Source organism: Vigna unguiculata, chromosome 1 (assembly GCF_004118075.2).
Source record: "Vigna unguiculata cultivar IT97K-499-35 chromosome 1, ASM411807v1, whole genome shotgun sequence".
Taxonomy (NCBI): Eukaryota; Viridiplantae; Streptophyta; class Magnoliopsida; order Fabales; family Fabaceae; genus Vigna; species Vigna unguiculata.
The window spans coordinates 12,249,366-12,273,977 of NC_040279.1; the positions used below are offsets into that span (position 1 = coordinate 12,249,366).

A 24,612-nucleotide genomic window follows, 5' to 3' on the forward strand; every position below is an offset into this window, starting at 1 on the left:
TGCCTTGTCAAGAAGGAACAACTTATTTTTAAAATTGGGAGTCCAAATTCTTGGATTTAATCACATACTGGAAATGTATGCTTAATATTTTGAGTTCTCTTTCACCTATGCTGAGTGTTTGAAGAAAATACAAGGAGGTTTCTATGTATCTGAGGGGTACTTGTTTAAAGAAGGGAAAATTTGTGTACCTGAAAACTACCAGTCAAAGAAACACATAAGAAAGGGGCGGGGGCGGGGGTGAGTTTGCTTAAGGAAAAATTCTTTTGGCCTCATATGAGGAAGGATGTCTATAGACATTGCCATAGATGTGTGTCATGTTTACAACCTAAGTCTAGGACATGCCTTATGAGCTTTACACCGTCTTACCTGTTGCTTTAGCCCCTTTGGAAGATACTTGCACGAATTTTGTTCTTAGTCTTCTAAAAAACTTGGGATTCTATCTTTGTTGTAGTAGATCGATTTAGCAAAATGGCTCATTTTAATTTTTATTCCCAATGACAAAGTGGATAATGCAAACAACATAACTAGGCTCTTATTTAGAGATGTGGTTAGACTTCGTGGGTTAACCCGCACCATAATGTCTGATAGAGACTCCAAGTTACTTAGTCATTTTTGGAGAACCCTTTGGTCAATAGTAGGAACTAAACTTACCTTTTCTACTTCCTATCACCCATGAATGGATGGACAAACATAAGTTGTCAATAAGTTTCTATCCATTATGTTATTGCTAATCTTGAAGGGTAACCATAAATTTGGGATGAGTACCTTCCCCACATTGAGTTTTCTTATAATAGGATATGTAAGACCCGTAGGATTTAATTAATTAAATAAATAAATAATTAATAAATGTGGGTGGGAAAATAATTATGACATTAAATTAGGAAGAGTATGATGTGAAAAAGTACTAGCTCAAGTGGTTGAGAGTACTTTAAATGTGTGAGAGGACTTGGGTTCGAGTCCTATGTATGTTAACTTTTGTTATTGTTTTATTATTTAAATCTATGAATACATGCTATGGAATGATATGATAATTGAATTATGAGTGTTAGCATGAAATATGAATTGGCATGATGGTTTGATACTGGTTTGACAATTGCATGGATATGGGTTCAAGTCTTAGGAAACTTAAATTAAACTTTATTTTTATTTTGCTAATGTTAACTTTGGAAGGAATTGGAAGGGGTAAGAGAAACCTACTGGAATCAGCAGCCAAGGGTGGCTGTAATCACCATTCATAATGAGAAATGAATGGCCATTAAAAGATAATAAGGTGCATTTTCGTTTTTGATTTTTGGGTTAGCCTAAAGCACTAGTTTAAAAGGCAAGAGTGAGGGTTTAGACAAGGTTTTGCAAGGTTGAACATAGACTTAGAAAACAGAGACAAAAAGTGAGTGAGAAGGACTGGCGTGAGTGAATTTGGAGGCTGGGTTGAGGAAATTCAAGAGTGGCCATTGGTGACCAAAGGAAAGAGTTTGAGGATTTCAAGTGTAGCAAAGGAGATCAGGTTAGGGGAGCTGGACTCCGTTGTTTTATTTTAAATAATAATAACATGAGATGTATGATAAATTGAATGCCTATCTGCTGTTGTATTCACGAATTTCTGCATTTCTGGAAAATTTCCAAAAACCGCCTGGCAGGTGATTAACCACCGCCAAGCGACTCATCTGTTTTAAGTTGGTTTTGGGGTTCTGGAAGGGGAACCGCCTAGCGGCACACTCCCAGCCGCCAGGCGACGCGTGGGGTTCTTATCAGTTTCTGGGTTTTGGATGAAGGGCCTAGCGGTGTTGATCCAGCCGCTAGGCGACGCGAGCGTTAGGTCTCGATTTTGATGATTTCGGGGTTCTGGGTGGTTTCCAATCGGGGGAGACTTTGTGTCAATTATTGGTGCATGATCAGTTGTTGAAATTACTGTTGAATGCTGGAAAGTTTGGGTTTAATCAAATGTAACAGTGCAACTAGGTATTAAGGTTGAAAGGTTGGAAAAATTGGATACTGTAAGACCCATTCGTGTGGCAAACCTGAGGGAAAATTTAGGGAGTAGGTACTGTGGGTATTGCAAATTTTATGGGTGTGGAACTTTGTGAGAACTGGGGAGAGAATTGGATGCTTGCGAGGGCAGTGCAAAATTTTGGAAATTCCAGAACTGATGCACCGCCTGGCGGTATGGGACTTGAGGCGCCAGTGTAAGGAAAGTGGCTCTGTTTGGCTGCGAGAGAATTGAGGGCCTGAGGTAGTTCACTGGGAGGGTTGGCACCTTATGAGGGAGCTTGGGGTCATTGGATTATGAGCCTGTAAAAAGGAAATCCTATAACTTATAGATGGTTAGATTATGATAAGTATAGGGAATTATGAGGAAGGATTTGGGAAATGAGATTCTGGTATGATGCCTAAAACAGTGTAACAACAATTATGATATGCAGATATGCAGATAGTGTATCACGATAGTTATGATTAAAAGTAAAAGATACTTTAAGTCCAAGGAGTAAGGTAATATCCCTATATGTTATGATGTGAGGACTGTTATGGAGATAGAGTAGTTAAGCAACTTTGTAGAGAGTTGGATTATGGTTTAGGTTACTAATGGTAAATGAGAAAGTGCGTAATTTGATTAACACAACGGGGTGGTTAGCTGTTCTTTATGATTTTGGGGTAAAAAAAACTCAGAAAAAGTATAAATGATTGAATGATCCTTAAGGAGGACTAAGGTGGTAAACTAGTATGGACATATGAGTTGAAGGATTGTATCTTGATGATAGTAACCATCATTGGAGAAATATGGGTGAGTGAGGAATGAGGTGGTGAATATGGATACTTGGGTTGATGAGTGGAGTCATTGTGAAATAACCAATACAATCAGAGTGATGTTACTGTCACAGCGCCTAGCGGGACAATGGGAACCGCCAGGCGGTAGAGGCCAACAGTGGGCTACTGGTGCGTGGGCGCCTGGCGGTGAAGTTCCTTCCGCCAGGCGGAACCAGCAGCGAGGACGAACTATAAGCGCTGTGCGCCTGGCGGTACGCGACACCCGCCAGGCGGTCTGGGAGCTGGCAGCGCCTGGCTGCACGTGTCCCCCACCAGGCGATTTGTACTGCTGTAGCTTGAAATGTTGGTTTCGTGATTGTGATCTACAAGGTGTCTAGTGGTGCTTTAAAGGTGGGATTGCTGGTGTTCCTTGAGTTGTGGCTCGGAATGTATCCTTTGAGTTGTAGCTCGGGATAGGGGTTAAGCACATGGTATTCCTTGAGTTGTGGCTCGGAATAACATCTCTTGAGTTGTGGCTCGTGATGGCGGATGAACACGAGGAACCCTTGAGTTGTGGCTCAGGTTGGCGAGTGTTGCCGGTGTGAGTGTGCTGGTTGTGGCCAGTACGGATGGGTCCAGTTAGATTACCCTCCTCAGTTGTTGGCTGACGAGTTTGGTAGTCTTGGGACGATACGAACTATGTTCGTATATGGGAACTTTACCTGGCGTTACAATGTATGATCCGTAGCATGTTTTCCCGCACGTGCTCTATCGGTAGTGGCCGATAGGTATGGCAGCAAGTCACCTTGAAGTAATTCATTAGATGATGTAGGACACGAATAATCTGATTGGGGGTCAGATGGTAGAAATTAAAGAATGGAACAGTGTGAGGTGTTTAAGTTATGTATAGTTACATGTGGTTGTATAATTATATACCTGTAAGCTTTATGTATATGTGTTATCTGTTAAGCTCACCCTATCTGCGTGTGTTTGGCGATGATCGTGTACACGGTACACGGGAGCATATGTTGTTGATGCAGGTGGCTCAGGTGAAGCTTAGCTACAGAGAGGGGATATCCGGGGCATTTTATATACTTGTATTTTCTGTTTTTGGAAATGAAATGTAAACTCATTTGAGTATTATTATGGATTATGACATTTGGCAAATCTTAAAGTTCAGCTTCTATTATATATATATATATATATATATATATATATATATATGTGTGTGTGTGTGTGTGTGTGTGTGTGTGTGTGTGTGTGTGTGTGTGTGTGTGTGTGTGTGTGTGTGTGTGTGTGTGTGAAAGTTTCACTTTTCCCGCGTTTGGGAAATAGAGGTATTAATAAATGCTCTGCTATTTATTTATTTTCTTTATTTTATTATAAACTCCTAATATCCTGACGGGATGTTACAGGATACTTCATAAGACTACTAAGATCTCTCCTTTTTAGGTTATGTATGATTTTAATCCTCTAACTCCTTTGGATTTACTACAACTTCCCATCCTTTTTGAATTTATTCACAAGGAAAGGGTAGCTAAATCCAAAATTATCAAGAAATTACATGAGAAAGATAAAACCCAAATTCAACAACAAATAGAAAGATACATAAGGTACAAACATAAGGAGAAAATAGATATCATTTTTTAAGAAGGGGATTGGGTTTGACTTCTTTTAAGCAAGGACAAATTTCCTAAACAAAGAAAGTCTAAACTTAATTCCTAAGGAGATGGTCCCTTTCAAGTTCTTAAAAGAGTTAGTGATGATGCATATAGGCTAGATCCATTGTTTGAGTATGAAGTGAATGCCACCTTTAATGTATCTGACCTTATTCCTTTTGTAGGTGGTATAGATGATGAGGCATACCCTCCATATTTGAGGACAAATGCTTTTCAAAAGGGAGGGAATGAGGACAAACCCCTAGCCAAGGGACCTAGTGCTAGAGTTATGGTAAAGAGGATACCAGAAGAATGGGACACCATAGTGCTCAACAGGCCCAAGTTAATGTTCATGTGGGCCAATGAGGATGGTGAAGATTTAGACTAGGATTATTGGGCCTTATATTTGGGCGAAGTAGAGTATATTCTTTTGGTTGCATTTGGGCCATTTTTGTAATAATTTGGCTTACACCTAGCTTCACTATAGCTGAATCAGAGTAACCTACCTCAGGTTTTAATTGGGCTAGAGGTGGCCTAATTCAAACCCTAGGTCGATCACTTAATGAGAGAGGCACATCTTCTTCTCACTTTGCACATGGTGCAATGTGGAAAACATATGTATCACTTGGAACTTGATCCACACTTCACGATGCAGGTTCTCCCTCCCTTTTGTGCAACTTTAGGCTGACCAAAGCTCTTATAAATGGAGGAGCACCCTTCTTGTAAAACTCACTCATGATTGATAGTCAAAGTATGTTGAGATTTCTCTAGACACCTTTTGTGAATGATAACGTTGTCACTAACGCGATCAAATTAATACTACTAAATTATAACAACTTTAGTATTGCTAAGATAGTAATCAACAAAATAAAAAGGGTAAAGTAACTCAAAGTCGTCTCCCAACAAACATGGAATTGATCGATTTATAACAAATTAGTTCTTATAAAAATTATACAAAGGGTTAGTCAAATAAAATAATATTGGAAAAAGATTAAAAGATATAAAAACAATTATAAAGAAAATAGATTGATTTTATTGCTTTTTCAAAGTAGATCCATAATCGGTTATATAAAGATTATTGCTCAATTAGTTATTGTTGTAGATTTTCAAATTAATCAATGTAAATTCTCAATTAATTTGTTAGCGTTCTCACTATTAACCAAAGTACATTCTCAATTAAAAGCAAACAATTTGTAGATTAATCATCGTAAATTTAACTAAAGTACATTCTCAATTAAATATTATTATGCCTAATCATGTTTATTCTTTTACCTCTAATATCAAGCAAAAAGATAATTTAATCAGAGTACATTCTTGATTAATTATAGTTAAAGTTTTCACCTCTAATCAAAGTACATTCTCGATCATTGGCAAAAACTCATTCAATCACATGAAAGTTTCTAAATTTAATCAAATTACATTCTCAATTAAAATTAAAAACCCTTGAACTCATATGTTTGATATGTTATGTAGATTTAACATTGTGCTAACTTGCAACAATGTAAAAATTATTACTTTTACTTTATTCATATATAAAAGACAGAAAAATATAAATCACAACAATAATCAAATGAACAAATCAATTATTATATTCTAACCTCAAAATTCATAATCAAATTATAGTGGAACCAACCCTTGAAGCTTAGCACTCCATGAAATCAAAATAAAATAAAAATAGGAGAAGAATGGAGAGACAAAACGAAATTAGGCCCTCTAAAGGGTTCCTAAACTTCGAAGTTTGAAACTTTCCTCTCTTTTGCTTCCCCTTTGGTGTCTTTATATAGGCCTTGATTGGACTTAGACTTTATCTTTTCTTATTGCTAAAATATTTTATCTCTTGATATAATATGTTTCAAATAATTAACAAATTTTAACAGTTTTGAAAATATTTGGAAGATATTATCAGTTGATATTATTTGATTAATTATCTAAAAATATCTAAAAAATTAGCAAAAACTTAATCTTCCCCAAAATTCCAATTCAGCCCATGCAATCTTGTAGTCCAAATTTGTAGAGAAATCCAAAAAAATGAATATTTGCACTTAAAGCCCTCTCATTTGACCAACCTTGAATATTTTGACCAGACTTTCACCAGGTTTGACCAATTGTTGATTGTGCAATGAGAGTCTGACACTAGAGATGACAAATAAACCCGCTCCCGTGAGTATTGCCTAAACCCGTCTCCGTTTTGATGGAGAATCCCCGCATTGATTGGTATAGGGAATCCCCGAGTTTTTCAATTGGGTGTGGGAATGGGTAAGGGAATGTACATATCCTTGTCATAATACTCGTTCCCGCCATATCTCCGTCCAATTTTAAATTATTAAAATATTCACAATTAATTAAGTAACCCTATATATATATATATATATATATATATATATATATATATATATATATATATAATCTCTATTTTTTATTTCTTTTAATTATTTGGTTTGTCATGAAACTCATTCGCATCTCCAATATATTTTTCATCTTATCATAACCTTTATGTAATTATGTTAAAATGATGTATGTCAATTAAATTTTTTTGTCTCACATTTGAATATTTCTATTATATTTTAATTTCTTTTATTGTATATTTTTCTTTCACATGAGAATGTTTAATACTCTCGATTTAAGTGTTTAATAGCATAAACCTTTCATTTACTAGGTAATATAAAAAAATTCTTTACTTATTATTATTAATTTTTGTTTGATTTGAAAAACTTTTTTGTTTCGCTAAACAATTTTTGTTATTTCTCAACCATTGAATATATATGTTGATATTTTAAAAGTTTTCTTAGATATCTAAGGTATTTTTCATCTTATCATATCCTTAATTATACATTGTGTTTTCGTTTATGTGATTTCTTTCAATAGTCTCTCAAATTGTTTATAAGACACACATTTGTTAATTTTTTTATATTTTTATTTTTTGTTTATTTTCATCTCGTAGAATACTATTTTGATATATTTTATTTAATTACTTTTTATTTTCTATTTCATTATCAATCATATTGTAATTTTTTCACTATAATTGTATAAATAACGTTTATTTACTACAACATAAAAATTTAATGTAATTGTCATGAATATTTTTTATCACCATCCAAGATATATTGGAGTTCAAAAGATACAAGATCTATGTTAAAATTTTATTATTATGTTTATTATTTGTTCTTTGCGTCATTTTGATCAAGTGATGTATTATAACTTTTGTTAGTATATAAAAAAGATATTCATTAGAATTTAAAATATTAAAGTAAACAAACATTTAAAATATATTTTAATTTGAATTTTTGTTTTCCTTTTATATATTTTTTTTTTGAAATATTTTTAAAATTTATCAACTAAGTTTCATTAATGTTTGCAAATTTAATAAATGTTTAATTTATTTCAAAGTATTTGATATCGAAGAAACAACCATCCTCCTAATATTGAATATTTGATAATATTATGTTTCCTTTACCATATTTTTTTATTACTTTATAAAACTTAATTAAAATTAAAATTGAAGTAGTAAGAAAACAAATACGGGTATGGATACGAGTTATACCCGTTACCCGATGGGGATGGGGATGAGACAAAAGTTTGATACCCGTTGGATTTGGATATGGGGATGAGGATGAATTTTTCTATGGGGATGAGTATGGGATAGCGAAACCTTTCCCCACCTCATCCCGTTGTCATCCCTATCTAGCACGTGGCATCTGCTTTCTCTCTCCAAAATTAGGGTTTCTCCATCATGGTTGTTGTAGGTTTCGTAGTTCGCGCTGCTGCGATGGACGATCCACAATGCAAGTGCTTTACATCAAGGTCCAGTTGCTAACAACATATTTCAGGGTTCACGAGGGCTTCTGGGTTGTGTTTTCTTGTTTCAGTGGTGGCACGAGGTGGTTGTGCGAGTTGGAAACATGATGGAGCTCCATCAATGGTGGTTTTGCGCAGCTTTGGATGATGAAGCTACGTTCAGGCGCGATGGGTGATCTGTACTTCGCGGTGGTGTTCTTCGTCAATGGTAACACGATGTAGATCTTGTCAGATTTGATGGCGCCATGGTTCGATCTATGTTGTGACATCTGGGTTTGTGACGTTTCATTGAGGAAGCAATTATTTTTCTAGATTTTTTTTTCAAAACTCTTTCATCACTTTTTTTCTCACTTTTTGCCATTTTCATTATTTTGTGGGTGAGATACACATCCCCACACTTTATTCCTCAACCAATATTAAATAATCCACTAACTCCTTCTTTCTTCCTAAGGTAAGGAAAAATATGGTCTTTTTCTTCTCAAGATTTTGCAATGGGCTTAAACGAGAAAAAAGTTTAAAGCTCAACGGGGCTACTAATGGATTAATATCAAGGTGGGCTTATTTGGCAAGTAGCTTAAAACAAGAAATGCCTTAGTCATATCAAATCATTCATATTCACCTATGATGCAAAACAAAAGAATCAAGTTAGATATTTGAGTATAAAAAAACATGAGCAAGTCATTTAGAAAAAAATAGGAATGGCACATGGTGATCCATCCTTTTCATTAAGGCTCAAAACTCACTAGGTCAAATTCTTTCACAAAACATTTAATCAAGTAATTCTCAAATCAACTCAATTAGCAAATCTTAGAAACAATCCACTCAAAGCATATGCTTTTATTTTTTCATAATTATGATCATCCAGTTATTGAATCAAATCCTAAAAATCCAATGTCAATATGTTTTATTGAAAATAGGGAAATATTTTTTGTAGATTTCTTATGAGACATATTGTTTAAAAGTTTCACTAAGTAAAAAATTAATACTTTTACAATTTTCTCAAAAAGAAATCACAGTTTTTTTAAATAAAAAAAACAACAGAAAAAAAATCCTAACTATGGTTTTGTCTCCCTTACACTTATTTGACAAATTGTCCTTGATGGACTTATTTTGGGGAGGAGGCGGAAAATTTTGTGATTGTTGGCTCAATCTGGCCATATGTCAAAATTTATTTTTCTTTAATCTTTCTAAGTTCAAGTCAGCTTGTACAATTTTTTAATTTTGACATTTTATTTTCATAAACTAAAAACAAAAACACATATTTATGAAAATATTCTAATTTTTTTCCTACTTATGCTAAAAATAGAAAATAAATATGCATAAATTTCTTAATTTTTTTATCAACAATGTTATCAAGTGAATTTGAATCTAACCTCTTTTCCTGCTTTAATAACCTTTCTTCTTTCTTTGTAGCCATGTCAACAAAGATAACCACTAAAAACTTATTTGCATCATTCACATCAACAAACTTGATGTGTGGAACGTGTGGTTTTAATTTGATTTCAATATCATTATGTGCATTAGGGTAGTTAACAAGATCATCAATAATCCTCATAATCTCATCTTGTGAGAAAAATTTTGAACATGAAGTAGTTGACTCTACTGCTTCATCATCAACCAAATCAATTGCAATAATAGATGCTTCAGATGCACCTTACAATTGGTTCTTCAATTGCACTTGGTTCCTTCATTGTATTATTATCACAACTTAGCTCTTGACAAATATCATTTGTACTCATATCATCATTTGTAGATAAAGCTTTATATTCACATTAAGCAGCATCATATCAATCAACAGATATGCTAGTGTGAGAATCTTCAATTTCTTCATCAACATATTCAACAACATCTTTAGTATAATTAGTATGTCCATCAGTGGACATATTACTATGAACATCATCATACATATTAGCAAATATCTCATTGTGATGTGATTCTACTGTATCCATCCACTATTTCATTTCATTGATCTCTTGCTCATCTATCTGATTTATCTTCATCATTTTTGTTAGCAAATTCATCAAAATTTCAAAAGTGACCTTTCTACTATATCATTCATTAGCTGACTTAAATCTTCAGACATTTGGTCAGCTCTAATGGTCAACTTAGAAGCATATCTTCTATTTCATGACAACGTGTTTTAAATTCTAGAGTATAAGGAAATCTCTAGTGGGATAAGCGGGTGGTATTCATAGTTACAAGTACTTCTATAAAATTGTTCTTACTTGCATCCTTCAACATATCACAAAGTATTTTCTTATTTTCATACCACTCTTGCTCAATATTTTTGCCTCATTGATCAATTTGCAACTTTTCATCCATGGCCTCAAATTTCTTTATAACTTGACCCATTTGTATCATAACTTTTGTGAGACCCACAAAATTTAAATAATTAAATAAATAATTATTTTATAAATGCGGGTAAGAGAAACCTTTATGGCATTAAATATTAACCTTCTTGATGTGGAATAGTACTAGCTCAGGTGGTTGAGAGTACTTTGATTGTGTGAGAGGACTTGGGTTTGAGTCCTATGTATGCCAGTTGTGTGTTATTTAATTCTTAGTATTTTTTTTAGAGATGCTTGGGTGTGATAAGTAAGGATATAATATTTGACATATGAATATTATCGTGTAATATGACTTGGTTGAATTGGTTGTACATTTAAAGTGGAATTGTGTGGTGATGGGTTCGAACCTTGGTTTGAACTAAGTACTTTCTTTTTGCTAAAATTTACTCTAGTATGCACATGAAGAGGCACGTAAACCCTAGGATTTATGGCAGCAAGGGGTGGCTGGAAAACAGAAGGTAATAGGTCATTAAGGGAGGTTAATGAGAGATTAATGGCAAAATTCGTTTTAAGGCAATTTAACCATTTTAAGAACCCAATAAAAAGCTAATTAGGAGAAGGAGAGAGGGTTTGGTGAGGTTATCTATGTGGGTGCAGTAGAGAGCACGAATTGGAGAGTTTTGGGTGAAGCTTGAGAGCTGTCTTGAGAGAATGGAAAAGAAAGGCATTAGTGATCAAGGGAGAGCTTGCAAGAGTCAAGGCTAAGCTAAGGAAATTCAGGTTAGGGGAGTTCCTATTGCTTTGTTTGATGTTAACTTATTTACCATTGATTGAATCGTGATGTATGTGGGGTTGGGATTACACTTACATGAAAAATCAGAGATGGAATCGGGTTTCTGGAAATTTTCCAGAAACCGCCTGGCGGGTTGCGCGTGACCGCCAGGCGACACAAGCTGTAGACCTAGTTTTTGGGTTTTTCTTCATGAACCGCCTGGCGGCAGAGGATGAACCGCCAGGCGACGCGAGCACAATTTCGGGATTTTTCGATGTTTTGAGTATTTTGTGATAATTGTGATTTTTGTCGTGATGATCTCATATTGGAATGCATATCTTGATAATTCTATTTGGTTGTGTAGCTATGGTTATGTTGAATGCGTCCATTCTATATGAATTAAGGGTTAAGGTTTATGTTGGGGACTGGATGGAGTTCAGTTTGATTGATGACTATGATGAATATTATTGTCTGCGTGATGAATTGCTGAATTCTTGGATGAAAATGGAGAACTTCGGATTATGTTAGTGTTGGGGGTGAGTAAGCATCAAATTGATGAATTTATGGTCATAGGGAATATATGAAAAATGTTTAAATGAATGCAGTTAATTTCTGTATGATGAGTATAATGGTGTTACTCCAACATGATGGCATGTACTGGACATGGGGTTGCTTGGTCGTGCTCGAGTACGGGGATCATCTTCAATTGTAAAATGTGAATTGTAAACAGGACATTGTATTATGAAATTGATGGCTTTGGGTTTGGTTAAAAAGGTAAAAATGATGAGCATGAAATAGAATGTGACATTCAATTGTGGAAAACATGGTTAGATGTCTGAAATTGATATTGGTGTGGTTTGGATTGCATGTACACTATTTGAGTCCTCTAAGGTATAAGATACATTGCAAATTTTGTTGTTTGACTCTTGTGAATTTGGTAAGCTAGTTATAGAATCAAACCTAAAGTGCCATAAGCGTATTGTAATTGGATGGATTGAATGTTTTGTAATTTAGTATAGAATTGTGAATGGAGTGCAATAATTGTACTACAAGTCGGTATGTGGTGTGATTTGGATTCTTTAGGGGAATCTGTTAAAGTGCCAATAAACCAGTAGCAGTGCGCTACTGGTATAGCGCCTGACGGTGTGTGAGAGCCGTCAGGCGGACGGAACACAAATCAGTGGCAGTGGCCACAGTTGACGCGTGGCGCTTGGCGGTAGGGAGGGTTCCGCCAGGGGGACTGGAACAACAGAGAGGCTGGAAGGAGACCGGCGCCTGACGGCGCGAGACGGGTGCGCCAAGCGGTGGCGACGAGTGGCGCCTAGCGGCAGGGCGGAGTTCACCAGGCGGTGATGGTGCAGCGGTGATTCTGCAGGCGCGTGGCGCTTGACGGTGTGTGATACTCGCTAGGCAATCTGGAGCTAAGTTCCGCCTAGCAGTGTGTGATGCGCGCCAGGCGGTTTTGGTTCAGTGATAGTGCTCGAGGAGAGGTTTCTACACAACTTTAGGTGATGTTCATGATGTGAGGCTTTGGCTGGGGGCCCAGTTACGAGTGCATCTTGTATTGGGGTAACATGTGACCACTTCAGGTTGTAGCCTAGTGGTTTAGGAAGTCGAGTGGAGTGTGTGGGTTGTGGCTCGTACGGCGAGGTTTCGGATGATTGCCCTCTTTAGTGGATTCTGATAGAGATTTGGTAGTCTGGAAACAACTACAAACTTAGGTTTGTTTTGAGGAAGTCCACTTGGTGTCACGGTGAGATGTTGTGGCAAGGTTATTCCCACGTGTGGACTATCAGGTGGTGGCCTGTAGTCGGAGGGGCGAGTAGACACTCGTGGAGCGAAGATCGATCATTGTTCTCACTTACATGGTATAGAAATGATAGACGTCTAAAGGCAAGTGTTGGAAGTGAAATAGTAAAACAAAAAGTGGAAAGTGTACTAACCCGGGTTTACTTTTGTTAATATGGTATTTAATGTGATATTTTTATTTGACTCAATTGAGTCCGTATTTTCGAAAATTCGTTGCAATTGGTTTCTTTCTGTTAGTTGACCAGTAACGATGCTAATTATGTGCCACATGTCAGCACGTGGTTTTTTTTTATTTATTTATTTTTTTTAATTTTTAATTTTTTTTATAATTTTTTTAAAAAAAATTAAAATTGCCACGTATCAATCTGACATTGTGCCACGTGGCAGAGACAGTGTAATGTGGCAGTGGCAGTGCCACGTGTCAATATTGGATGTGAAAAGTCTCAATGTAGTCCCTGTATTTATTATTTTGTCTCAATTTGATCCCAATTTTTTTAAAACTGAATCAATTTTATCCCTATATCAGATTTAATTTTTATATAAATTTACAATGGTATTTTTTATTATAATTGATATTTTTAATAAAATTAAGTTTATTTAAATGACTATTTTGTATTGAACTTTATTTAAATATTGTTTCAAATATTTATATATCAATAATTTATTGACAAATTTTAGAATTGTTATAATTTTTTTTTTAATTTTATATTTGAATTTATAAAGTTTTTATTTTTAAAGCAACTCTAACATTTATCTATAAATTATGGATATATAAATATTTAAAATAAAATTTAAATAAATATTAGTGCAAAATACATTTAAATAAATTTAATTTTGTTAAAAATATCAACTATAATAAAAATACCATTGTAAAATTTATATAAAATTTAAATTTGATACAAGATGAAATTGATTCAGTTTTAACAAAATTGGGACAAAATTGAGACAAAATAACAAATATAGGGACTACATTGAGACTTTTCACATCTAATAGTGACACGTGGCACTGTCACTGCCACATGACACTCTCTCTACCACGTGGCACAATGTAAGATTGACACGTGGCAATTTTAATTTTTTTAAAAAAATTAAAAAAAAATAAAAATTACAAAAAAAAAATTAAAAAAAAATTAAAAAAAGTCAAAAAAACCACGTGCTGACACGTGGCACATAATTAGCACTGTTACTGGTCAACTAACGGAAAGGAACCAATTGCAACGAATTTTCGAAAATAGGGACTCAATTGAGTCAAATAAAAATGGGGGGACCTACTTGAGATTTCGCTACAAAAATGGGGACCTATGGAATGATTTAACCTTATTTAAATGAGCTCACCCTATCTGTGTGTGTGTGGCGATGATCATGTAACTTGTTACATGGGAGCAGATGTTGATGCAGGTGAGCAGACAGACGCTTAGAGACGAAGTGGGGATATCTCAGGGGTTTTTTGTTACCACTAGTTTTCATGTTGGATTATGGTTTTATTGTAATAATTATACAGACAATTTTAATTGTATTTCGTATTGATACGACTTATTTTATTTATATTGGCGCGTTGAACATCGAGATTTAAATTTTTCCCGCGTTTTTTTTTTTTGGGAATTGATGATAAATAAATGAGCTTGTTATTTTATTTATATTCTTATTTATTTTAATAAGTAATTTCCGGCAAGGATGTTACAACTTCCTTGTAGGATGGTTCATTGGTTGCTTCAACTTGTTGTGGTGATAGATATTATTACGGAAAACTATGTGGAACATATGGTTGTTGTGGATAGTAATTGTAATCCATCTATAAACTACATTGTTGATAATTTTCGTATAAAAATGATTTTCCATTTTTGAAAGAGGTTTTCTGAAAAGAAATAATTTGAAACCTTGTTGAGTAGACTTTTAGAAAAGAGAGGTGTATCTCAATGGACAACTTAAGTTATCTTTCCTTAGCCAAAGTGTTACCTACTAGTCTCACAAATTTCTCAACAAAATTCTTCAACCAAAAATTATGATTAAAAAAATTAAAATAACTAAAGAAAATAAAATTAAAGTTAGAAAAAAATTGAGAAAAAGATGTTAGTGATAAACAAAAATGAAATTATAACAAGAAAAAAAAACTAAAGTAATAAAAGTTCTAACCACGTTCCTCGACAACAACACCAAATTTGGTAATGTTGTCGTTTATGCTGTCAAATTAATACTACTTATCTATAACAACTTCAGTATTGTTAAGAGAGCAGTCAACAAAATAGAAAAGGTACGGTAACCCAAAGTCAACTCCCAATGAACACATAATTGATTCTTGACAAATTAGTTCTTATAAAAACTATATAAAAGGGTTAGTCAAATAAAATAAGAAATAAAGAAATAAAATTGGTGAAAGATAAAAAGATAGAAAAACAATGATAAAGAAAATAGATTGATTCCACTACTTTTTCAAATTAGGATTCATCATTGGTTTTGTACAAATTATTGTTATTGATTTCTTGTCTTAGATTTCAAAATTAATTAATGTAACTTCTCAATTAATTTGTCAGTGTCCTCTGTAACATCCCTAAGGAATATTACTATTTTTTTTATAAATAAAATTCCAATTAAAAAAATACCGCATTGATTATAACTATTTCCCAAAAATGCGGAAAATTTAAAACCATAATTAGTACCATACATAGTCCGAATGTACAATATCGTTAAATAAAAATATTATTAAAATTCATCATAAAAATATTTACATCAAAATCAAAACAACAAAGTTTCTTTCAAATCCCACGTAGCCCATGCTCTCCGTCTCTAAGTAGCTCCTGGCTCACCTATCACATCATCTGCTACCGGATAATAAATTATCCGATCATCACCATACACACACAGAAAGGGTGAGCTATGCACAACATATATAAACAAAACATGATATAAATATGTTTCCCAACCTAAAATAACACAACTAACTTTATAATTTCCAAATCACCCAAACCATGACCTCATAGTCCTTCATGAGTCATATGCATGAACTAAGTCTTGGGACTTCCTTGTGCTCCCACGAAACTAACTCATTCGTGGTCCAACCCTATGAGCCTATCTCGCTCATAGTCCTGCCCTACAGACTCCTCGTCTGTAGTAAAACATCCAAGTCTCAATACTTAGACCCTGGCACACACGCAATCACCATACTATGGACTCCTCGCTCGATAGTAGCCGACGGGAACAACACAGTTCCTTGCCCATCGTGCGCCCGACACATGCAATCACCATACTAAGGACTCCTCGCCCATTAGTAGCCGACAGGAACTCAACCAGTTCCATGCCCATCATGTGTCCAACCACCGAGCACATCCCAGACCCCTATTGGACTTAGTCCTTCAAGCCCCAAACACCACACCACATGCATACACATCCTATGCTTAGGAATAAACAACCAAAACATCACGCACAAGCACACTCTAACCCAAAATTTCTCAACATCAACACGTCATCTCACTTAGGCGAGATCCTCTCGCCTGGACGAGTCACACTTTCGCCCAAACAACAACAAACCTCGCTTAGACGAGCATTCGACAAAACCAACATGAACACACTTCGAGAACTCGCTTAGGCGAACCACTCTCGCCTAGGCGAGAGTGTTAGTCGCTCAAAACTCCAAAGCCTCTCGCCTGGGTGAGTTATCGCGCTCAAACCTCTAGGTCTCCTCGCGACCTCGCTTAGGTGAGTGCCTCTCGCCTGAGCGAGAGACCACGTCGCTCAAACCTCTCCTTGGTCGCCTAGACGAGAATCATGAACCAGAACTCTAGGTGCGACTCTGCAACTCTCGCTTAGGCGAGATAGACCCGTTTGAGCGAGACTTGCAGGGTTTCGAGTCTGATCACGTGCACAGTTCACTCTAATAATGCACAAACATACCAAAACACAGTACAAGCACTCCAAAACAATGTATAACATTCCCATTCACTCTAATTTAACACTTAAACTCGTATAACATGCTTTGTACCCATTGGAGATACCTCAATTCGAAAATTACCCAAGAGAACCACACAATACCCCAAAACCCCCATCCAACACTTGCTACACATAAAGGACTTGACAACAATCTAGAAGCCTTGATTCGCAATCCCCGCTTGGTCCAGCCCTTGCACACTCAAACTCTCTCTATAGCAGTTACCCAAGTGCCTTTCTGCTAGGTTTTCTTTACCCCTTCACATTCATGCCACAACTAATAATTAGCAAAAATAAAACTTATGCTTTACCCACCAAGGTTTGAACCCATGACCTTCCACTTATAAGGCCAAAGCACAACCACTATACCAAATCACATTTGATGATACCCTCCCATCAAAACAGTTTACCTCATCAATCCCATACTCATACATATTATAAAAAGGCAATAATAAAATAACAACACATAATTGGCATACATAGAACTCAAACCCAAGTCCTCTCACACAATCAAAGTACTCTCAACTATTTGAGCTAACACTTTTCCACGTCACCTTAAACAACAATAAATATCATAAAGACACCTTCTACCCGCATTTATTAATTAATTAATTATTTAATTAATTAATTTTCTCGGGTCTTACATCCTCATTATATATAGGACTTGTTTTTTCTACTTCTCTTTGGTCTCTTTATATGGGACTTTGACTCAGATATTTTGTTGCTAAAATCTCTCATATATGTTTTTAAAATAAAGATAAAGATAAATATAATTTATCTTTAAAGTTGTTATGAATATCTAAAAATATTTGGACAAATATAGACTATTTGACAAATATAGTTGGTTGATAATTTTAGATATAATAAATTAATTATTTACCGATATTTGATAAATTATCACCTACTAATATTTGTATTAAAGATATATTTGTTTGTTGTGGAAATATAAAAAGATTTAAGAAAATCTTGACATATTTTAAAATATTTGACAAATATTGTCAGTTGATAATTACTAATATAATTAAATTAATTATAACTAATAAATTTTCATCACCTGAATTTTGCCCAATTTTCCATTTCAGTCCTTGTAATTACGCAGAACAAATTTGCTGAGAAGTGCAAATATATTAATATTTGCAATTTAATCCCTCTTGTTGGACCAACCTTTGACCAGACTTTGACCATAGTTGATTTCCAATTAGGGTTTTCCAGTTGGCATTCCATCTCTCTCCATAATTAGAGTTTCAATGTTCACGTTTTGGTGCAGGTGCATCTTCAAGGTTTTGGGATGCGTGGTGGATTCATGATGTTGTAATGGAGGTTGTGCGGTGGTGTTCGTGGTTGCTTCATTCTTGCAGGTGAGGCTGCAATGGTGAACAAACTGGCTTCAATGGAGTTTCTTCGTGGTGGCGGCATAGTGGTTGCACTTTCTACCTAGGGTTTTGGTTGGTTATATGGAGAAAGATAGTAATATGAATTGAAAGAACGGTTCCAGCTCCCCTAACCTGGGTTCCTTGCTACAAAAAGTGCATTAATCTTTGAGTCCTTGATTCCAATTAGCCTTAGCTTGTGATTCCTCCTTAAAAACTCCTTCTCAACTCTCACCTCTCCCTCTTCGCACTGTTATTCACTCCCTCAATATGCACCAATGACAGCCTTAGCAAAAATCCACTCTCCCTCCCTTAATTCTCACTAAATTTTTATCTTAATTAGCAATGAATGGACAAAAACAAAATTGTGTATTAAGGCTGAACTTAATTGTCATTCAAAGTTCATTAGTGGCTGTTTTTCCAGCCCCTCTTGGCTGCCCATTATCAACTAAGGTTACTCTGCCCTTTCACATTCATGCCAAAACTAATTTTAGCAAAAAGAAAGCTTAGTTTGTATCTACCAAGGTTTGAACCCATAACCATGTTAATGTCAAATCAATGCACAACCATTCAAGTAATTCATGTTTTATGAAAATTTATAAAATTCTAGGATTATATTATCACTCATCATGATCCAACACATTATTAAAATAATAAGAAATTAAATAACACACAAATGGCATACAAGTCCCCTCACACAATCAAGTACTCTCAACCATTTGAGCTAGTACTGTTCCACATCATACCTGTCAGTATTAAATGCCATAAAGGCTTCCGCTACCTACATTTATTAATTAATTATTTATTTAATTAATTAAATTTTGCGGATCTTACAGATATGGTGGCTTAGGAAACATGACAACTATTCAGCAATCACCTTATCATGTGGACAAGACTTATCAACTTTAATGGGAAGGCATGCCACACAAAGGTAACCTTGGATGTGATATTACCCTAGCATGCATTGGATGGATGGGATGGCTTAAGACACATGTCAACAATTCATAATGCACCTTGCAATGTGGACAAGATTTATCAACTTTAATGGAAAGGCATGCTACACAGAAGTCACATGGCACCCTAACATCCACATGCACTTGTCAACCTCAAACAACACAACTTTAATCCTATAAAATACATCATACACCACACTTAAACCATATACTATTGTTAGCATTAGACGTTGAAAAACCTCATTATACGAACCTGATAGCTAATAGGCTTTGCTGATAACAAAATCTATAAGGAATAAGGAAGAAAAGTTAGTATAACATTGTTCCAAAATATCTAAGAATAATTAAGATTAATATCCAAATTAGCATTGAACATAGGAAAGGATAACTAGGTCAAAGACCTTATTAGGCACTCATAAACAACCATTAGGAAACAATGTTTTTTACTGTGAACATATATAATTGTTAGGCTAATGTTTGTTCAATGAGTGGGAGTAAAAGCACTAAGAAAGCATAAGTGACAAAAGAAACATAATGCCTGAAGTCTAAAGCAAACACAATGAAAGTGAATTTTAGACAAGTTCAAGACAAAAGTGCAAAGATAGGAGAGTCACAAAAGTCATCAGATGCATTTTAGTGTGCAGACTCAGCTAGACTCAATTAATGAGATCATTGAACACACTATTCAATGTGATAACACAAGACATTAAACTCATACAAATGTTAGACGAATCAAATCAATTTATAATGTGACAACCAAAGAACAATGTTAATCCAATACAACCAATCTTTTCATCAATTTGAAAATAACACTAGTTATATTTTCTAATTATTTACTTCTTAAATTATTAATTATCTAAATTAATTATTTTCTCATTTTCTACGCCTAACTTATCTTTAAATAAATTATTATTACTAAATATGTATATATTTGTCAATTTTAATTAAAAAAATATTTATCAAATATTATTTAAATCATTTTTAGCTTTTTTTCCTTCTTTCTTTTTAAAAAAATAGAAAAATAAAAAATAAAGTTCAGAATTTAATTTTCCGAAACGGATTTTCTAATACTTAACTCACCAATTAAAGGTTACAATTTGGTTTTCAGAAAATAAAATTCTAACTTGAAAAAAAAAGATAATATCTATGTAAATATTATCTCAAGTATGCATTCAAATAAAAATAAAAGTATACGGGTCAAATAAAAAGCGTAATTGAACACCCACTGCACACACAGCTTGACAAAAGCCAAGGCAAAAACCGAACAATAAATTCATGGGCACCATATTAAATAAATAAATAAATAAATCCAACCACACCACATTCATTTTCTTTGATAACATTTAATAAACAAACCACACAAACTATTTAATTAAATTTATTTACTCTTTTCATTTCTTTCTCTCTCACCAATTGTACCTGCCAAGTACGCTTACCTGTACCTCCCAGTCTTCTCGCATCATCACCTTTTCATTTGCGTACACCCTCTTATTAGAATCCCAATCCCACCCTTCACCCATATAATATAATATAACACTCTTCTCTTCATCTTTAACCACTCCAACCACAACCACAAACCTCAACACTCAATCCTCAACAACCAACATCTGCCTCTGCTCCTCTCACTCTCACTCTCACTCACACTATTTCTCTATTTCTCAGATGAAGCAGCTCATCCGTCGCCTCTCGCGCGTCGCTGACTCCTCAAATTACACGCTCCTCCGCTCGGACTCTTACTCCTCGTCTCGGGGCTGCCGCCGCCGCCACCGGTCCGAGTCGTTCCGCGCCTCCAAGATCCGCCGCTCCTCTGCGGTGGTTCCGGAGGGGCACGTGCCGATCTACGTCGGCGACGAGATGGAGAGGTTTGTGGTGTGCGCTGAGCTCCTCAACCACCCTGTCTTCGTGAAACTACTCAACGAATCCGCGCAGGAATACGGCTACGAGCAGAAAGGCGTGCTCCGGTTGCCATGCCGCGTCTTCGACTTCGAGCGCGTGCTCCACGCGCTCCGCCTTGGCCTCTACGCGCCTGACGTCTCCGAGCTCCTTAGCTTCTTGCCGGAAGAATTATCCTGAGAAGTAAATGAAAAAAAAAAAAAAGAATACGCTGCTCGTGATTTGGCTGGATCTTTTGCTGGTTTTGTTGCGCTGTATATACACATTAGGAACTTGAGAAAAAAGAGGCACAGAAATTTAGGGTTTGTAATTGTTTTTCCTTGGGTTCGGTTTCTTCAGGTTGTTGTTGTTCTGTCACTGTAAAGGCGAAGATATTTTTAACGCCGTTGTTTGCGACCGGAGAATGAGAATCATCACTTTTTTGTCATTTCCGTTACTTTCTTTCTCGGTCACTTTCTCAGTAAACAGACCGAAAAAGAAAACCTGTGACTTTTTTTTTTAACCGTTCGGGGATGTTAACCGCTCCGTTCTTTCTGCAGCGGTTTTAGTTTCTTTGTAAGTAAATTTGAAAGTGAAATTAATTAAATTTCAGTTTAATTTAATTGCAGTTTAATGATAGTGTTGCGCGAGTGGGAATTGGAAGGAAAATATTCCTGGACCGAATTGGGACCTTGAACTGCAGTTATGTTCTACTGTTATTACCAAAGGGAAAATACGCATTGTCGTGTCTTTTATCTTTGAGTAGTCTTTTTTAATAAATAAAGAATAAAACTTTGGCGAATATACAATAAAACAGTTTTATTAAACATTAAAATAACTAAATTATAACTACAAAAGCCTAAACATGTTTAACCCATATTACGATTATCTTTCACAAATTCTGCATTATACCTCCTAATAACTGTAGTTGATGCCATCAGATCGAGGCCAAATTATTGGCAGGAGATGATGAAAGTTAACGATTTTAAAAGTATAATTAAAGAGTATAAATCCAAACTAGCAACGATTTTAAAAGTTAAACGAGGATCTCAGCAAGATTGGATTTATTAAATTAATCAAATTGGCAGCCAAGCCATGATTGAAAGGTGAGTCTGTTTACAAAAAAATTAAGTTTTTTATTTCTTCTGGTAATAAGTTTTCTCTCATCAATAGAATAAAGACTAATCCTTATTGAAAAAAAATACATTGATGTGATTTTAAATGGTTCTACGAGTTTCTATATAGATTAGGATCAAACATAATTTATTACATGAATGATCTGTAACATTCCACAAATCTATTGGATTTTCTAATAGTTGAAAGAAACCTTTATTTGGAGATATTTTTTCATAAAAAAATTTAGAATAACAAAGTTACATTTTTATTAATTAAAATTAATTTGTGCATAAATTAATTTATAAAATTTATCTCCAGTAATTTTTCTAATATTATGCCAAAAAAGTTTATTTTATTTTTCGTAATAATAAAACGTGTGTCACTGGAAAGTAAGAGAAAATAAAGAGCATGTTTAGAGTTGAAAAATGGTAAGGTTTGTTTGGATGCATTAAAGTGATGATTGAATGTTTGGGCGTTGGCAGTAGTGGCAGGTCAGCAATGTAATAGCCGTGATATTCGGTGTGTTTGAGAATCTTAATCGGATCCACTAAGGTTAGGTCAATTACGTTGTTTTGTGTCTGCTTTGAGGTGTTTTCGTCATTTGGCAGTGTGTACTCTCTCTGCATAAATCAACAATGGCATGCCAGTCTTCCGCTTGGAAAAAAAGTCTGCCATATGGTTCCACTCTTCACCTATTAAGTCAAAAAAATTCCAATTTCAAGACTTTAAGTATTTCTATAATTTGTTTGGACCCAAGAGACACTGCATGCACTATATTTTATTGAAATAACAGGAAAAAAGTTTGAATAATATAATAATTTATAAAATATCTTTAATTTAATTTTAATAAAATTAAATATAAATTAGAATTAAATGATAATTAATTTTGAATTAATTATTTTATAAAATTCAAAATATTATTTAAATTTACTTTGCTAATATTATACTTTTATATTTTAAGACCCACTTTTTACGCTCCTTATATTTAAGGGTCTGTTTTAATTAGTTGGACCTAAGGTTGGCCCATAGGGTGTCCAAAACCTCTAAACCAGCTCTAACACTCTCATTTCTGCCACTTTTCAGAAAACATTTTCCCCCTTCCCACATAGAACAAGAGCAACGAGCTCTGCTAGGGTTTGACCCCTTTCCGCGTCAAGTTAGCAAACTTCATTTCTAATCCACGTAAGTTAGTTCTTGACTCATACTCTTTATTCTCCAGCTTATTCTTCGTGGTTCCAACTAGAGTTCATGTAGTAATTTCGTTTTTGGGTTCTGGTGTCAATATTCCTAACTCGCAACTTTGTTCCTAGAGCTATAGTAAACCTTCTATTGAGTGCGTGTGCTTTCCGCTAGCATTTTCAAGGTATGAGAAGCTAGGGTTTTGCGTTTTAATGTATATTGCATGTGTTTCAACTTTGTTTCGTGATTTTGGTGATTGTATGGTGTTTAAAATGATATGAACATGTACTGTGCATTGCTCTAGATGAATCTTTGTGTTGGCTTGCGAGAACAATGGAGGAAATCTGATATTCTCGCCTAAGCGAGTAGGTCTCGCCTAAGCGAGAGTATCAGAAACCCTCTCAGGTGCCTACGCGAGCTGTCGCTTAGGTGACAAGCTCCAATTTTGAGTGAAAAGCCATCTCGTTTAGGCGATGAGGTCTCGCCTAAGCAAGAAAACGCGAAAGCACCATTGTTCCACTTTTCGAGCTTTCGCATAAGCGAAAGGAGCTTGCTTGAGCGAGAGAACCCTCTTGCCTGAGCGAGAATTGGGCGAGAACGTGCTTAGGTGCTGTTTTCTCCTCTATTCTTGGTTGATGGTCGCATGCTTGATTGGATTGTTATGTTGAAGCACGAAATGAGTGATTATGCATGTATTTAAATATTTCATGGGCTGGATATAATGAGTTTGGTATGATCTTTCCTATGGAACATGATTCGATGATTGGTTATATATTGGCATGAGATTGGTATGCATGATAATTTTATGTTGGTTGGTGAGACATGATTTTGGTATGGTTTAGGACGTCATTCCATGAGTCTCTAGGTGACATCTTATGGTGGTGCCTCATGGTAAGGATGTAATTCCACGAAAGTTTCGTGGTGATGCCTCATGGTCAGGACGTAATTCCATGAAGGTTCTGTAGTCGTGCCTCATGGTCAGGATGTAATTCCATAACCTTTTTTGGTGGGAGCTCATGGTGGTGCCTCATTGTTAGGACGTAATTCCACGAAGGTTTCGTGGTGGTGCCTCATTATATAATTTAGTAAGGATTCAAGTAAGGATTGCATCCTGAAACTTTAAAGCGTCAATTAGTC

General features: G+C 35.1%; 1 protein-coding gene across 1 annotated transcript; it reads left to right on the forward strand.

Annotated features, from left to right (window-relative positions):
* The first annotated feature begins 20,620 nt into the window (after positions 1-20,620).
* Positions 20,621-21,814, forward strand: LOC114178268 (auxin-responsive protein SAUR71-like). Its single transcript, XM_028064086.1, has one exon. The coding sequence runs from the start codon at positions 20,971-20,973 to the stop codon at positions 21,379-21,381; it is 411 nt and encodes a 136-aa protein (XP_027919887.1). The 5' UTR covers positions 20,621-20,970; the 3' UTR covers positions 21,382-21,814.
* The last annotated feature ends 2,798 nt before the right edge of the window (positions 21,815-24,612 follow it).

What these genes read in the sequence shown, in the direction of transcription:
- LOC114178268 (XM_028064086.1), top strand. Translation starts at nt 20,971, where the DNA reads ATGAAGCAGCTCATCCGTCGCCTCTCGCGCGTCGCTGACTCCTCAAAT.